Source organism: Pelecanus crispus, chromosome 1, assembly GCF_030463565.1.
Source record: "Pelecanus crispus isolate bPelCri1 chromosome 1, bPelCri1.pri, whole genome shotgun sequence".
Taxonomy (NCBI): domain Eukaryota; kingdom Metazoa; phylum Chordata; class Aves; order Pelecaniformes; family Pelecanidae; genus Pelecanus; species Pelecanus crispus.
In genome coordinates, this window is record NC_134643.1 from 121,690,688 (window position 1) to 121,708,871 (window position 18,184).

The 18,184-nt window shown below is 36.0% G+C and overlaps 1 protein-coding gene across 2 annotated transcripts in view; it reads right to left on the reverse strand.

The window, feature by feature from the left end:
- Nucleotides 1-18,184, reverse strand: part of SCAF4 (SR-related CTD associated factor 4) — a 47,818-nt gene that overhangs the window by 21,471 nt on the left and 8,163 nt on the right. The window contains exons 2-13 of one of the 2 annotated variants that reach the window (XM_075713215.1): nucleotides 13,918-14,001; nucleotides 13,261-13,305; nucleotides 12,193-12,354; nucleotides 9,767-9,902; nucleotides 7,150-7,289; nucleotides 6,421-6,597; nucleotides 5,948-6,048; nucleotides 5,393-5,440; nucleotides 4,134-4,242; nucleotides 3,639-3,806; nucleotides 2,080-2,165; nucleotides 442-632 (exon numbers count right to left, since the gene is read on the reverse strand). In XM_075713215.1, coding sequence (XP_075569330.1) covers nucleotides 442-632; nucleotides 2,080-2,165; nucleotides 3,639-3,806; nucleotides 4,134-4,242; nucleotides 5,393-5,440; nucleotides 5,948-6,048; nucleotides 6,421-6,597; nucleotides 7,150-7,289; nucleotides 9,767-9,902; nucleotides 12,193-12,354; nucleotides 13,261-13,305; nucleotides 13,918-14,001 — 1,447 coding nt within the window. The remainder of the gene's footprint in view (nucleotides 1-441; nucleotides 633-2,079; nucleotides 2,166-3,638; nucleotides 3,807-4,133; nucleotides 4,243-5,392; nucleotides 5,441-5,947; nucleotides 6,049-6,420; nucleotides 6,598-7,149; nucleotides 7,290-9,766; nucleotides 9,903-12,192; nucleotides 12,355-13,260; nucleotides 13,306-13,917; nucleotides 14,002-18,184) is intronic. The other variant, XM_075713222.1, reaches the window with a different exon arrangement.

Below are 18,184 nucleotides of genomic sequence, written 5' to 3' on the forward strand. Positions count from 1 at the left end.
TTTCCTGTTTGGATGAGTCTTGGAACCTGTATCAAATAGCATTAGACCCAGGAAAAAGGAACAAAAAATTTAAAAAATAGCACACATCAGATTAGGAATTGTCTTCTGGGATATTCTGAGTAGATATCATATACTGAAGGTAAGTGGACTTGTCAACATTAAATTTAAAAAAAAAAGTCTAATACACACAAGAAGTGTATTTCTTTGACATGTACAGTATTTCCAAAATACCTGTTTGTCTTCTCAGTATTCTGTTTTATATGAACATAGTCTCTACTGTAATACCTTCAACTCCACAGAACTCTAAAATTCATTAAAGAAAATACTGGGCACAGACAGAAAAATTCCATATATGAACCAGGAAGATGTTGAGCATCTGAAAAATGGTATTACAAGAATTTGAAGAGTTACATCAACAATAAAAAGAAAGAATAAACTTACCACTAACAGTTTCTGACTTGATCTGAGGAAGGCCTTTTGACCTGCGTTCTCTCTCCCTCTCACGTTCACGTCTTTCTTGTGACCGAGACTTAGGAGAGTGTCGGCGTCTATCCCTGGACCGAGATCGAGATCGACGATGACGTGACCTTCGAGATCGGGAGCCAGATCTTGAACGTCTCCTTTTAGGCGACCTAGTTCAAACCAACAACCATTTATGTTCAATCTTTCTGACCCAGACACTGACAGATAGATAACTATTTCAGATATCTATTTAAATAATCAGGCAAGAGTTCAGTCAACAAAAAAATAAATAAATCCAAGTTCATTCACATGCATTTAGAACTAGAATACATTATTACAGTAGCTTATTAATGCACTCCAGCTGAAGAGTTGATTATTTTTCAATTTATCTTTTATTAATTTTGTATTGAAGTTGACTATCAAAACTATGTCCACATTAACATAGAAAAAAATTCTATCTGCTTAAATGAGGAAAATGTTAATTGCTTTTACAAAAGAATGGCTAAAAGAGAGATTAAAAATAAATTCTGCCAGTGAAATTGTATTTTACATCATGTTCAAGTTCTAAACCACTCAAGGTCTGGAAGACAGAATAAACCTTCAAAGAAGTCATATGAAACTTGGCAAAGGAGAAGACTCGTAACTAAGTAGACAGCTTTGCTTTAATACTGCAGCCAGATTTGTTAGGTCAGCTGAGACATGTGAAATACCGCCTCTGTGACAGGCAAAGTCCCATAGTAGACTGGATCACAGATTTCTTCATAAGAGAAGTGTCTTTAGAGCACAGACAAAATTAAACTATCATATTCTGCTTCCCTAAAATTTACTCAGATTGACAGGCATGGAAGTTACTCTCTACCAATAAGAGAGAACTGTACAGATAATGAATTTTCCTTAGCAAGTAGATGACTTTCAGAGGTTCACAAGTCTCAAGAGTCACCAATCTGTGCCTCATTACCACTGCATTGGAGTACATACAACATTTAGCTGTATTTATACACAACTCCCCTCAGAGGTAAGAGACTGAAAGGGTCTCTTTTTTTTTTTGTCTCTTCCAGAAGGGGAATTCAAATAAAGCCCTTGACAGTTTTGACTTTACCAAGAAATTTCACTAGTGTTGTCCATATGGAGAATAATACATAGACAGTAATTTCTTGTAACTAATCCGTAGATTAAATTGAAATGGACTCTTTTCCTAAATATGTCTTTTGGCATTTAGTCATAGAATCCAATTTGTACAGCACAACTGGGCACTTACAAGAAACGACCTCCAAGGAGGTATGCTGAGCAGGACACCCAAGAAGCCAACTCGCAATATGGGTAACAGCACTATGTCCTAAGGCATTAAAAATGAGCTCCACCAATAGTTCAGGAGTCAGCTCACCTCTCAGCTATCTACTGTCATCTCAGTTAGAAGGTACCACCCCCACAGTAGATTTAGCAGCACAGCACCAGATTCTCCGAGCTCCAGATAATCAGCATAACTCTCCTCAGTACTCGTACAGAATTAGTAAAGCATTTTCAAGTCTTTGGACATGACACACTTAAGTTCCTTATGTTAAAATCCAATATGTGATATAATACATAACCTTACTAAAAGAACTTTCACTAATTTACCTTGACGCAGATCTAGATCTTGACTTTCTGTTGTCAGAAACATGCCGTTTTCCCTCTTGAATAGGTGGCTGTTCCACTTCCATATCCTAAAATATTAAGTTGACTGGTGTTACGGGTGAGTAGCGCAAGCATCTTCTTTCATTTTATGCCTAGACTAAATTACCTAACAGCACTAAAATTATATTGAATATTCACATACGTGAAATTAAAATGTAATGCAACTCTCCTCAGAAGCTTCACCACCACTTTTTAGTCACTAATAGGGAAACAGTCCAGTATTAAATTAATACAACCACTGCAAAAACATAATAAAAATAATTTACACAAAATTCTCATTTTCAATTTGAAAATTACTGGTTTTCTACATTTTAGTCAATTTCAGCTCCACATATCTCCACAGAATATGATTATATTCCTTAATGTCAGTCGGAGGATCTTGCTCTGTCATCAAAATCACAGGCAAAGTAAGGTCTACTAGAAAACTTTTCTCCAAGATGTTACAGGAAACTACTTTAAGCCATATATATAAGCAAATTACACTACAATAAATTCAAAGAATGAAGCAGTAAGTCATCAAAACAATACATAAAATGCAAGAACCTGCTTAAAAAAACCCCAGGAACTTCAACACAGCTCTTCCTACCCCAAAACAGCTTCCCACTCCAGAACATACTGTGTCCTGCCTAAACTTTAAATGTAGTCTTCATGATGCAACCCTGGCAGGAAACAGCCAAACAAGCAATTGCTCAGAATGTACCAACTCAATGGAATTCAAGACTAAAAAACTAATTACAAAGACACTCTTGAGAATTGTCCTTTTATTCCAAGTAGAAAGCAAAAACGTCACAGGTCACCACATAAAGACAGCTTGGTACCATCTCTATTTCTCATTTTAGGATTCCTTTTCTTGGAACAAAAGAAACAAATATATGCAACTTTTGTTGTTTTGGTTGGGGTTTTTTTGGGGTTGGGTTTTTTTTTGTTGTTGTTTTTGGTTTGTTTTTTTTTTTAGAAATACAGGCTCATAAATAGACTTGCTCTTTGATTTGATTTCTTCTTAATACCAGCCAGTGACCAAACCAACAATATCCTCCAAAATCTTAGGAGCAAGAGAGAGGTGTTTACATACATTCAGATTTTTTAAAACTTTTACAGACTTCTGAGTCCATTTCCACTATATTAGCGATCTACCAGGCCCTTAAAAATTTAACTTTTCCAGAATGTTTCTCTCCAGAATGAGATTGCATTGTTAGAATTTCATGGAACGAAACATGCCTGAAGCATGATGGGGACAGGAAAGGGAGGATGAGAGAAAGGGAGAAGTGGAAGGATAAAATGCAATCCAAAGTCTTTCACAAAAGGAGGCATAAAGCATATGTATGCTGGTTTTGCTAGACTTCTGAAATACCAGACTTGTCATGTAGCACTGCAGCTATCCAACTCTCTCTCAGACAAGCTACCCTCACAGCCATCTCTGTCCATGGTTATCATGAAATTTCCTCTCCTGAACAAACCATACACATTTGAGAAAGACATGTATTACTGCAAGGGGTCCTCACCTGCTGATGTGGTTTTTGCATGTGTGATTCACTCTGTACTGGAAAAGGAGACTGAAAAGTTTGCTGCACAGGTGCTGTTGGCGGAATCACAGGCTGAGCCATCGGAGGAAACTGCGGGGTAGGCAGGAGACCAAAACCTGGCATTTGCCCATTAGGAGGAAGAGGAACCTTTGGAGAAGAAAAAATGTGAAAACTCCCAGTTAGGAAAAAAAATTACATTAGCTTTCCCAGTTTGCTAAAGTAAAACTGTATCTCTGCTCCAAAGTCACAATAGAAGACCAGAAACCTGAGAAGTAGGTAAAGTGTTTAGGTGTATAACAATGTTGTTCTTCAAAGCTTTACTAGGACAGAGAACAAAAAGATGTTTCTTGGGAAAGTTGCAAGGCTAAGCCACATTCACTCTTCACTAATACTTCCTTACTTCTGCACAAAGAAAACAACAAAAGATAGAGAACATAACACAACAGATGGAACAAGGGAAAACCCTCAAGTTACCTGGTGACGCATTGGATCCTGTTGTATTCCCATCATTCGCTGCTGAAAAGGATCCATATTTGGGAGTTGAGGAAATACTGGCTGTTGCATACCTTCTCCTGGAAACCCACTAAAACCAGTAATATTTTGGTGAGACAAGTCAGTAGACACACAGATTTTTTTGCCTTTATTTTGCATATTTCTATGTACATTTACACATTCTTGCTTCAAATTTAGACAGAAATATTATCTTTATTATGATCCCATTTCCTCTCTAAAAGGTTAAAACAAAGAAAGGAGAAAGAGTGGCTTCCTTATCTTTTCTCCATTGTAAGACTAGTCCTTTAACATTTAAAGAAATGCTATATAAAGGTTTACGCCTCTCTTCCCTGTATAATTATACAATCTTGCTAAAGACCTCAGTCTATGGAGAAAAAGGTTGTCTGCTTTGGGCTAACTTTCTTCCTTTCCAGTTCCTCTTTTGGGAACAAAAGAAGTAAGCCTTTTACTCAGGGAAAATAAATTGGCTATACTTTTGCTGGGGAAAAAAAAAAAATTAGTTTGGGAGGAATTTAGGGCAGAGGAAAAAGGGATATGTATATCACACAAAGATTACAGTAATGCCATTCACTTCCTGATTCAACACACAGAATGGACAGTGCTCAGGGAATTAATGAGGTCTGTGCAGTTAACAGGACCTGTTTACAGGATGCCGTTTGTGCAAGAAACTGAACAGGATTTCAGGAAGATAAAGGAATTTCACGGTGATGTGAAATAGAACTTTGTGGTATTTTAAGACATGGGTGCTGTACAATTCTTAGATGATTCTGAACAGATCAGTTTTTCATATGGAGTATTACTGATTTTGTGTGCCCAAAATGAGACTACTGGAATCCAATCTTCAGAGGCATCTTACACAACTATAAGGTAATAAGGACAGAGGCTTTGAAGTGCTACAAACAGAACATAAACATGCTGAAAAGCCTAGTCCAATGATCTCTAATTGGGCATACACAAGCAGTGTTTATGTTTGACCTACGTCATCTCTCTGTACTCAAGAGTTCCATCTATCTTACAGGGAAAATACTACCAATTTACTTAAAATGCATTTTAATTAACTAATACTTGTGGAACATTAAAGTGCTCAAGGTGATAAACACAGTAAGAAAGCTAATGACAGTTAGTGATTCTGGTTTGGAGAGAAGAGTTTGGATGGCATATACAGAAAGTAAGACATGGGGCCACATACTGAAGCAGGGAAAAAAGAAATATTGACTAACCCAGGTATTGAGCACCATCCAGCCTGTGCACTGAATGAGAGAGAGGTCCTGTGGAAAAAACTAGTATGTGATCATGTAATTTAAGACTTTATCATAATGCATATTAAAAGGGAAACAGGAGTCTGAGTTAGTTTGCGTGGGTATTTAATGTTTGAGACTGTAAAGCTGCAAAGCCAATTTTAATTTTTTATAGTCAAAACTACCACAATGTTTGGAATAGCACTTTTTCCCCAGCCGGCAAAGCAATCCAGCTGATTACTAACAATGCCCTGACACACTCAGTTGTGCAATGAAAACATGGAACTCATCTTGAAACCAAAACTGAGCTTTTCTCTACAGAACACATTCGTCAATCAATGATGCAATGTGCCAAACCTACACTGGACCACCAAAGTAAAAAGACAAAAGAAAAACCCCACCAGAAGTTGTTAACAACATTTTACCTTTGGATTATAACAGTTAAGCACTGAAGAAACTTAGAATTTTAATCAGCTTTCTAACCTAAAGATTTTTTAGAACAAAGATTTGTTAATTTTATTATGACACAAAACTTACAAAGCTGGCTGAGAAACTGAAGGAGAAGGAGCTGAATCTTCTTTCTTTGAATCTTCCACTGCTTCTGGTTCATCATCATAGTCAAACCGATCTAGCAGCTTCTGAAAGAATTACATTGAGCCAACTATTTTTTCTGCATCTTATGTAATTGGCAGCCAAAATATCCTTATTATCAAAGTCTTACTATATATCTAACAGCTCTGGAATTAAAGACGAGGTTAGAAGCAAGAAAAAGGAAAAAAAAAAAAAAAAATCTGTATTCTAATACAGAATCAGAAACTGTCCAAAACCAGTTTTATTCAGCTTCAGAAAATGCAAAGGCTATAAAACCAGGAAGCCAACCTCCAAACGGAAAGAGTAGAAACAAAATTTGCATTATTTTTCTCCTAACAAATGGAGGACATTGAGTCATCCATCAAACAGTCTTCTGCTGAACTGAAAAAGCTAAACACAAAGAACAAATGAAGACTTACTTTGTCAAATGATGTTTTTTGCTCAGGTGGTGGGAAAGCAGCTTTTTGTTCTGGTGGTTGTGCTGCTGTAGTTTTCAACTGAGCAGTAATAGCTTGAACCTGAGCCATCACAGTGTTATCTATGACCGGTGACTGGGGTTTTTGAGGCTGTTGAAAAGTCTGAAGAATTTGCTGAAGCTACAAAAACATACATATTATTAAGTATATATTCTTAGATAAACACATAGTATTGAAAGAGTTGTAGGATATAAATTTTACATCAAACCAGACTATGGCATGGGATGAACACCAACAGCAACCTGACTGAACTATGAAGAACTTTCAGCAAGACCAAAAGTCACTTTTTAAATACTTCAGTGGCAAAATTCAGCAGACCCCAAGATTTCAGTATTCAGGCCTTTCAACACTGCAAACATTTAAGCGGACTGAACAATAAAACTCAGTATTTTGTTTGATATATTCCACCTGTTCTTGAAACTTTGTAACTGCATCAATTCAGAACTGATTATTTAGGAATATATAACTGCATTTTCCTCAAATACCATAATTACTGGAGAGAAGGGTCACAGATCATTCAAATACTCACTTTAACTCTTACAAGTTTTCCACTGAAGACCTTAGGGAGGCTTTTTGTTTTGCTTCAAATCAAGAATATTACTTCCATCATTTTTTCCCCCTCATTTAACATAAAAACTGAAGTTAGAAGGGAATCAAATATAAACAGGTTACCTGTTGTCCTTGCGTTGTTTGAAACAACTGAGCTACAGCTGCAAAGGCATCAGAACTGGGCAACTGTGGCACAGTAGGTACTGAGTTAGCAGTAACTTGAGGGGGCTCCGAAGGAACCTTTGCTGGAGGGGGCGGCGAACCTGAGAGTTTCATAGGAATTGAGAAAGCGCTACGTTACTCCAAAACATTCATCTTACTCTTCAGTGCATACATCTACCTCCTCAAAACAAGTGTCTCTCTACTATACTTTATTTAACCCAAAAAGTCCTATCTAAACTCGCCCAATTGCATGTTCTATTGATTTTGCCTTTAACTGCTCCATTCACTGCTCACATCTGTGCATTATATACACTAAGAAAGAAAACAAAGAAAAATGGCCTATCTGAAAGCTAGTCCAGCATGGTATTTTAAATCATAACTCAATGTTTATAATTGTACAATTTCAGTAAAGTTAAGAGAAAAACTATTACTGAAACAGTGTTAAGCGATGCATATCAATACACTTAAAATGTTAGTTCTGGTTACAAAGTTCTGGACTCATTCTTTTGGGTTAATACTTCAAATCAAGCATCTAATGGTTCATTTTTAGAGCAACTGAGTTTCTCTCAACATCTTCTATTTTCTAGCAGCAACCTTTTGCTGAAATGCCTGCTAATAATTGAAGGTTTTAAAAAATTATTTCACAACACTTTTTCTTTGATAAGGTCTGTTCACATGCCACTTTTGCATAGTCACAAGTCAAACCTGTGTCTGATAGATAAATCCTCCCACCATAAAAGTAATTTTTACTAATTCTTCCAGGAAAAGGCTCCCATTTCCACTGAGCTTTACTAAGACTGAGATCACATTTTAAGATATGCTATTAGCTTTGTCTACATACGTAGCTTTCCCGTTCTCCTCGCTTTAGATTACAAGGACTTTTTTAATAAATGTTTTGCCAGTACAAATTAGCAGTAATACCATCAATTCCTACATACTGTGAGCAAGTAACTATTCTTTAGCAAATACATTTTAATGTATATTAACTATATACTATGCTGTAAAACTATAAAACTGTACAAGGAGAGACAGTTAAAAAAAAAAACCACAGTAGAAATATTTTTTAGGTTGAGACACTAAGCAAATGTTTGCCTCACAATACCAACTTCTTTAAAGCCATTCGTCTGTTCACAGTTTAAATAACTGCAGTGTTGACATGCAGCAAGCAGAGACAAACATATTGAATAATATTTTCCCAGAAGTCAGATGCTATACAAAAATACTGCAAAAACATACGTGATTGTTTTTAAGTATAAATTAACTCTCCAATTATTTCCTGTATATATTCAGAAGGATATTTGCTTGCTCAAGGGAGAGAATTTGCATTTCTCTCTCTCTCTCTTTTTGGCTAAACAGACTTTGTAGCATTATGAGCTAAACGAATTCTCTTTCACCTAATGCATTAATATTATTATTCATTAGCATATTTATTCCAGGGCCAAATTATCCCCTCTGGTGCATCTGAATAATCTCATTGAAATCAGTAATTCTGTACATGAAAATCTATGCAGAAGGCACCCAACCTGTTAGCTAGTGATGAGACAAAGATGGAAAAATAGTGCCACTTGCCTGTCATATCAGAATGAAATTGTATAGCCACCAGTCTGCACCCAAGCTTAGATGCTAAGACATTTCCTCCCCCTGCCCTGCCATGATTATAAAACACGTCAACAGGATACGCTTTTCTAAATAACACTGGAGACCATTCCACTTCATGCTATTGTGCATCATTATTTTGTTGTCTGTCACCACACCTCCCTCACTCCATTATATTTTTTACCAGTCCTACTCCAACATACATGAGTGCAATAAATAAGGAGGTTACCAAAGCTAAGTCTGAAATATAGAGTGCAAACTCAAAAAGAAGGCCCTCCAGAGAAAGAGAGAATTGTGGTATGCATATTCTCATCCACAATTCGTTAACCTCACTAACAGCTTTTTATGTGGCATAAAATAGGTCAGTGTGGGCAGGCCATCATTACTTTACTCTTTAAGTCAGTGGTTTTCAACTAGTAGCCCGTTTAAAAGCCTACTGCCAGGCATAAATTTACTGTTCAAGAATTTGGATTTGAAACACCAGTTAAAATGTCTTGGGGCTGCATACTGAAAGAGACTGATAGCTGTTGCTTTCAGATACTAAGTTGATTCAAAGAAAGATGAAGCTCTTAACATGTAAGATCATGCTTTATTTATCCAGATTCTAACATTAAAAAAATGAAATCAGAATTACAAAACTGAGAAACAACAGAAAAATATTTCAGATTAAAAGAAAAAAATTAAAGATTTTTAAGAAGGGACATTGAAGTCATCTGTAAGTAAAGTGTGCACGTATGTATGTACATATGCATACACAATATAAATTTCAGATATTTTCAAAATAAGTGTTCACATTCTGATAACTTCTGAAGTACAGGATCAGCATTTATTTAGAATGAGTTCAGCTGCTCCACATAATTGCGACAACATTGAGTTTATTAATACGCTACTGTTGAAACTAATAGTAGGCACTTTAATGTGAAAGCAAACAAGCTATTATAATTCGCCCTTTTAAAAGAATTTGTTATAATGTCATTCATACCTTCATTATTAGTAGCATTTTCTGTCATTGGTGCAGTGGCACTAGTTCCTGCTGCCATATCCAAAAGAGGTTGAATTATTTCTATTTTAAATACTCCATTTTTCTGCCAAAGGTTCAGGACACGGACTATTTTACTCTGTTGAAACAAAAGCAAGCATCAGCGCTAAATACAGCTTTCCTAATTCACAAACTCAAAATTTATCTTCTGTACATTGAGATGTAAGGTTTGAACAGTACAGGAGTTCAACATAATCAGGCATACCTATTTAACAACCCTATGTTGTCACATAGGTCAGCAAGACCTTTTACATGGCACAGATAAAAACTGCCAACTTATTTTACTATCCACTTTAATAAAAAGCAACTTGTGCCATTTTTCTAAAACTGTTCTGGCCAGCTGGAAAATCCAGGTTTGATATACAATAGAGGAAGTCACATCAGTGCCACCAGTTCTTCACAGATGGTCATAAAGGGGTGAAACAAACAACAAATGCGACAAGACAGAGAAAAAGAAGATGAGCTGGAAAACCCTAACAGAGACAGGGGCAATTAGACCACAAAATGCTAGAACAAAGCTTTAAAGTTACATAGAAGACTGTTTGCTTGAATTTTTTCTACTAACCCAACCAATTCTATGTTGACACCAGAAAACCCATCTCCATCATTATTCAAAAGATCAGGAAAGCAAGTGGAAAACATTCTAACTGATCACTGCAGAAAGACTAAATTAGAACCTCTGACTGTCAGCTGTTATTTTGAGCTCGTTTCTTTTTTTAACATTAAGAACAATGAAGCTTTCAGGAACATGCTGGAAATTAGTCTTTCCTTCTTTAGCCCAGTATTAAACAACAATAATCCCTAACTAGATGTGCTGCTTCAGTTGGAACATGTAAGCAGGTAAAAGTCAGAATACATGTTGTATTGACATACCTGTCCTTTTTGTATACTTAGTCATCTGACTTGCACACATACACGTTTTAAGTACTTTTTACTTCTACTGTATCTGCTAAGAATGAATCGATTCTGTTCCTTGTTGTTTCAACAATAAAATGTCTTACTGTGACTCAGTTATATACACCCATGTAAATCCACCTATACTTTGAAAAGCTAAGTGATTAAAGAATTTCACAAAATGTTTTCTACAATAAGATCAATTAGAGAGAAACCTGAAATGGCTATTTTTAAATAAGATTTTGGTCTGAAAAACAGTTGACTTGAGAACAGCGGCATTTTTTGGCTTTGAGTATTCTATTTCTCCAGAAGACTTGAAACTAATATGAAGGCCAAAAAATGTAATACTCTTGTTTTCAGTCACATACTAATCTTACAGAAAGGCTGTTAAAAAGGTAGTATCATTCTCTTTGGATATCAACCATAGCTGTTGTGTATCTGCAAATCAGTTTTTTTGTTTAGGTACTGGAAATTCATTAAAGCAAGCATGTTATAAATAGTATTATTGCCCTAATGGAAAGCATCTTAATTATTTTAGCAGTGAGATATCAGGTAGTTCCATAAAGGAGATGGATAATCTAATTCATTTAGAAGAACAAAATGGCAACCACAAAGACAGAAAGAAGGGACTGCTCTATTTCACCAGGGTATTAACCCAGGAGGTCCAGAATATCAGATTTAATGCCTAAAGGTCTAAATGTTCCACATTAGAAAACTAAAGAGCATCAAAGCCTTTCGAAAGCTTAGTTAGAAAGTTAGGGAAAAAGTCAGTTAGAAAAAGAGTATGTTGCTCTTACAGTACTATCATTAAGAAAAAGAGCGAGTAGGCGATTTTCTGGAAACCACTTGGCAATTTCTAAAACACGCTTATCTTGGGAGTCTTTTGAAATTGTTCTAACAGAGGGCATATAAGCCATCTTCTGTTGGTAGCAACCTGGACCATCATGAACTTGGGATACTTCCTGTTCTATCAGCAAGTACAGCGAAACTAGGAAAACCAAGGCCTTAAACGAGTCTTGACAATGAAGAGCAGCAATGAAATTCTCAAGTATGGGACTGATAAAGACTGAAGACATCAGTATGATGATTTTCTTAGAAAATATTTGGGATCAGAACCTTCACTGCCTACAACACCGGAGCTTCTCCTATAATACTTTTTTTTTGTGGGAGACACCACCTTCCATAGTAAGTTTTCCTGAAGGAGCCTCAAGAAGAAAAGTTTTGGCATAGTCGCACACACTGTTGAAGTGTCTACACAGGCAAAACAAAACTGATCAAGTTAGGCAAAATACATATTTTAACTAGAAATTTAATTTAACTATCACCTTTGATAATCTTTCTCAGCATGTTTTACCATTTCATATAGTAACATTCACTACCATGGACATAGAGAATCACCAAATTAGCTTTCATGGATGGAAACACCCAGGTAGCACTGTTATCAATTCACAACACTTTAGAAATTATAGTTGTACCTTGTCTTCAGATGGACAGAGATATAAATACTGGAATGTGGCAGTAATGTTTTTAGAGAATCTTGGCCCAAAAACATCTTTGTCCGTTCCAAACTGGTGACGAGACTGACGAACAATAGAGTCAATAACATACAATCCAGGGACTTTATATTCCGGTTTGCACTGAAAACATAAAACCAATTTTCCATTATGCAGTGATACTAACAAGGTAACATGCATTCACCTTATCTCCTTACAAGAAATCTATACTTAGTATACTTGGGTAGCAAAAAAACCCCGTTAACTTGTTTTAATTTGTTTTATGTAGAATTCTCTTAGCGCTTCGCTTTTGTTTTGTTTATAGAAATGGAAAAGAAAGGAAAAAAACATGCTTTCACATTTGGGACAGAGTAAATATACCTGGATAGCTTGAAGCAGCCTTTATCTTCTCAGTCACTGCTTTTAAAGTACCTTTAGCTTGAAAACATGTGACCGCAACAACAGGTCTACAACATTACAGTACTACAGACTGTCACAACTCTGCTATCAACCTACCTCACACTCAATGCACTGAACTACTTCCACCAATTCCAGTCTCCAGAATTTAATGCAAAGTCCTTCTCTTTGGAGGTCTCTGAAGGACTTTGAATGAAAAATAGTATTTTTCCTGTTTGCTCGGAAGAACTTACTTTAGGCAGCATAATAGTTTGGTTTTAGTGAGTATTACATTCTAGCCTGTTCTACATGCCTAGGCAAGCATGAAAACTGTGTTTTCTGAAAACATGTATTATCTTAGCTAGTGAAAATTAATTTGAAGTTCAGTACCTCCAGTTTCCTCCCCAGCTGCTGAGGAGAGGAGGAAGGGGGAATTTCACTATTTTTTCTTCTCCCCTCCTTAATGTACTACAGAAAACTAAAATGAGGAGATTATGTAGACGAAGAGATACCAAATGTATAAAATCCTAACAAAACAGAATTCCCTCTCTCAATCACTGAATAACAGAAGCCTTTTTGGTTATTTACTAGCATTATTAATAATATCTAGTAACGGATGCAGACAATATCAGTAGATTATTTTTTATTTTTTACCTTTTTGATAAACTTCTCTACGATCTGGACAACATGCTTGTAGAGCTGGAAAATAAATACATTAATTAATTTTGCATCTACTCAATAGTGGCACGTCATTTTAGAAGTATTTTAACTCCTTGTGCTTACTACCATTTAGAAAAGACTACAAAATACTGTAGTCACATTCTGAAAAGAAGTATGTTATCAAGCTAAGTTAATCAAGCACAGAGAAAAAGATTTCATGGGGGGAACAGACAGAAACAAGCCATCCTTTCTGTCAGAAGTGTGTCTGTGCACACAAAAGACACACTGCTTCTGGAGTATGAGAGCGCTTTCTGGACTTACTTTCTAAGCAAGTCCGCTACATTTTACTACGCTAAGGTGCAGTTGCATCCTGCCACATTTAAAATTTTATTACATAGAAATCACAAGACCCTAGTGGGTGTAGCATTAAAAAGCAATGATTCAAAAAACCCAAGCTGGCATTATGCTACTAGTCTAAAACCAAGGGATGATATTCACCACCCACCTGTTTCTAGATAACATTCTCAACACAAACTAGAATAAAACATCCATGAAGCTAAGACTGTGAAATCCAGAGCTGCATTTACTTAGAAGTAAAATAATAAAAAAACACCACTGTTGCAGTTTCATGTTTATTCTATTGTACTTTACCTTAATAGCTTTAATGGCAGCTTTTGTGATAAGAATCATTTTTGCTCGGGAAATAGGAGGTTTCATCTCCATCAGTGAAAAGAGCTAAACAGAGAAAACAAATATTAAAAATGTATTCTGAAGTTTAAGCAGTTAACCAAAAAGACAACATTTCAGACAGCTGATTGATTACTGACAGTCCACACTATTTATCACCACAATATTGGCTGGCCCTTGAAACAAAGAGATTAACAGACAGATCTTTATAGGCAATGTTCAAAGCTATTTTCTTTGTATAGTAACCCATAATTCACTGATTTACCAGATTTTGATAAGGCTGCTGTCAAAGTTCCATTTGCGTCTAAAAATTAGTATCTGCTAACTTATGGTACAGGCTCTGCTAACTTATGGTATGAGAACTTGTTATTTTACCAAAAAAAAAAAAAAAAAAAAAAAAAAAAAAGAAAAAAAAAAAAAAGAAATAGCTGCAGCTTGATTAAAATAAGCCTGAGTATCTGCTTACCAAATAGAAATATTAGGACAGCCCTACAGATACCTAGACTAACATAATCCTATAATCTTAAAATAATGTGCATAAAAGCATGACAACTTTCATCCATCAAGGCGATCAAATCAATGCTACGTTTTCAAATTATCCAGGCATTGCAAATACCTTCAATGGAGATGTTTGTCATTTCATTTACTATGACCATACCATATTATTATAAAAATTAACTGCACCAACTGTTCTGGAGAATCCTCTGCACTATTCCCCATACTAATGTCACCCAGTGGAAAAGTTAATTCCTCAAGGACAAAGTTTTCACAAATTACTAGTCTTTACAGATGACAGCTTGAAGCATTCTGCGAACTGGACTTACAGAATAATTCTGATTTTGTTTCTATGAACATAGCCCGGGCACACTATTTCAAAGAGTTTTAATCATATCCAAAGTTAAGAAGAGTGCTGCTATTCTGTTAAGACCATTAAGCACAAAAAGGGATTCTGCAGTGCTAGATTTAAATACTCTTTTTTAAGTCTGAATTCACAGAAAGCATATTCTATATTCAAAACACGTAGGATACAGGTAGGATGTTCAGCTCTTCAAATCTGAAAGTGTGACTTTAAGCAAAAAACCCCAAACTTCATTTTCACAAATAGCACCACCATGACTTCCATCTCACGTGTGAGGAAACTTATTACAAAACACTTTCAAAAAGTCTTGAACCTAGGCATTCAGAAAAGACACCACTCTGTCTTCCAGTATTAACCGTAACTCTGAAAACAAGTTATTAGCTTCATGTTTCAGCAACTAAGAGAAACTAAAACTTGGGACACAGAACTGTCAGAGCTGATGAAACATCCGTGAAGGGCTGAACACAGAAAGCTGAGGAAGAGGGGATACATTTTCCTCAGGACCCAGCACCACCACAACAACGTGACATTCTTAGTGTACTTTGCTTCCTGTAGAGCATTTTAAGAGAATAGGGAAATAAGGGATTGGGGGGGGGCTGTTTTTAAATAACAGTCCTACCACCTGGCACTCATAAGCATGCATGCACGCGCACAAGACACCAAAATCCAGCGCACATTTCACCACTTTCCAGGCCACTCTGCCTACTCTGGACCTAGAGTGAATTCTATATACTCCATAAGCTGCTGCTGTAATTTCACATCATAAAATAACCACTTGCAAAAACTACACCATATGCTACACTATGTTTTTATGGCGTACTGTGCACACTTCTGTTCTACTAGTCATCAGACCTGGAAGCATAATCCACGTTGGCTTGTCAGGACCATTCTCTCATCATCAATCTTCCCTCCCATCTTCCAAGCAGAAAGAGAAGCCAGCACATCCCAGTACCACTTTTTAATTCCTCCTTCTGTATTGCAGTTCATGGTTAGGTGCTCTGCTTCATTAAATATTATTTTCTATTCTTCTCCTAAACTTAACTTCTTATTTAAGCTGTGGCTTACTAAAGGTAGAATCATTATATTGTCATGATTTGTATAGTGCAAAAGACCACGGAGATCTTCAGCATTTCCTACACACTCGCTATCATTTTTACCTTTAAATATTCCCCACAAATCATAGAAAATATGGGTTTACGTTACATAATTTGATTTTGCTCTTGACAATAAAGAAAAAATATAGCCCTTGAATACCAGCCAAAAATGTAATCAATTATTTGCCATAAAGCAAAATAAGAGAATAAAAGTATCTTCATTTGATGGTGTAATGGAAAGTAAGATGTCATGTAAAAATTTATCTCTTATTTTTCTATTAATTTAAAGTTCCAGGATACTTGTGAAGTGACCAACTTACACAGATTTATCCACTGTCTCAGTTAAGGAAAAAAAAAATGCAGAAGATAAAAAAATTTGGCCAAGTATTTACAGGCAAGTAAAGTCGTAACAAGACTTTCAGCTATACAAAATGAAAGCCTTACACCAATAAAATACAAAGAGTAGGCAAGAAGGTATTTACTTTCTTAATTTGATTCCTATTCCAGGAGATATGAAAGAAAAAAAATTGTCCTTCAAGACAGTGGTAGCCAGATACCTTTTTCAAAACCAACATCAAGTCAAGACTGTGATTTTTTCATTACTAATCTCCATAAAAGGCAAGCTCTAGTGCCAGAATGTTTGATTTTTAAAGCCATTCAAGCTGTAAGACATACTTGAGCTAACATCCTTGCTTGCTGAGAAATCACAGTACAGACAAATAAAAACTGTCAGATAAAAGACAGAAGGAGAGAGGTGTCTGAGAGTTGACTTGTTTTTAAAAAAAACTTAATTTCAATTTCGAATTGCATTTCTTTAGAATAAGTGCAAAGACTCTTGATGAATAAAGGCAGTGCTATTATCAAAACTCAGGAAAATCTGTTTTAAGAGGTAATGAAAGACCAAAAAAAAAAAAAATTTCAAAACCCAACACCCACAAACCAACCACCAGAAGGCTCAAAAAATGAGATGAAGGAGGAAAAAGGAGCCAACATTAAGACAGGCACTCCATATCCTTTCCTTTACACACCAAGAAGCAACTGGTCCTCCAGAAAAAGGAGCCAGTCCCATATAACAAGAACAAAGAAGCCAGTGTGAAAGCAGCACTTCAGCGTTAGTATTTCAGGAACACAACCAGAGAGAAAAGGAAACTGGGAGAGCTCATAGCAGGACAGAAGATGACAATAAACAAGTGGCAGCAAAAAATAAAAAGTGTCTTAAAAGGTATCCCAAGAATGGCATTGCAACCAGGGAAAAAAGGGAAAAAAAAAAAAAAATCCAAGGAGAAAGAAACTACTAGAGGGCAGGAAAAAGGGAAATCCGCTAGATGCAATGAAGTAGCCAGGGAGGATGCAATAAAGAATATGGTAGCTTGGAGAAGTCATTAATTAAAGAACACAAGAGGCTGAAACTTAGGCTAATAAGGCAGGAATAAACAAGAGCTTTGGAAGAACAGGATTGAGCAGATCACTGTAAATCGTTCCTTTGCTGTTACAGAAAGCACTCTGGGCAACAGCAACGAAAACATAGTAAAAGCAATGAGGTCAGTACACACAGATATTTCCAGCTCAGGGTGAACTACAGCTTAAACATGCATCAAATTGAGATGCAAGTATTTTTATATATAAATATATATGCACACATACATATATATACACATATATGTATATGCATATATATATATAAAAATATATATGTATTGTGCCCTCTCTTCACACACACCCCCATCAATATCTCTTGGAATAGCACATCCAAACTTTGTTGCCTTTTTAAATTTTCCTAAGATTTTAGAATACCAAATCACTATTTTAAAGCTGATTTTTATTTAATTTTCAGTATCACAGTTACATGTGTCAAAACCATGTTTTAAAGACGGGTAAATCTAAAATTTAACAACCTTACTAGATCCTCATGGATTTTCACAGTTAGAAGGGGAGACTGTTCAGTAAGACACCCATGTACTTTACATTTGCATATGTTCAATTAGACTTGGATCTTCTTTCGTACACATTTCCCAAACCAGTACATGAAAAAAACCCATACTTTCAGAGGACCATCCTTCCAATAATACATCTAATTGCTCAAAGGGCACCATGATCAGCTCAAGAAACAACCCAGACACAAAACCTTACACTTTATTAAAAAAAAAAAAACAAAAACAAATGTGGTGGATGTAACAAAGGCAATGATAATTTGCAGCTTGAGAGTGTTTTCAGTGTACTGCCTCACAACAGGAGCCTGTCCCTGGAATGCTCTGCTCTGTAAAGCTTGACCGGCTAG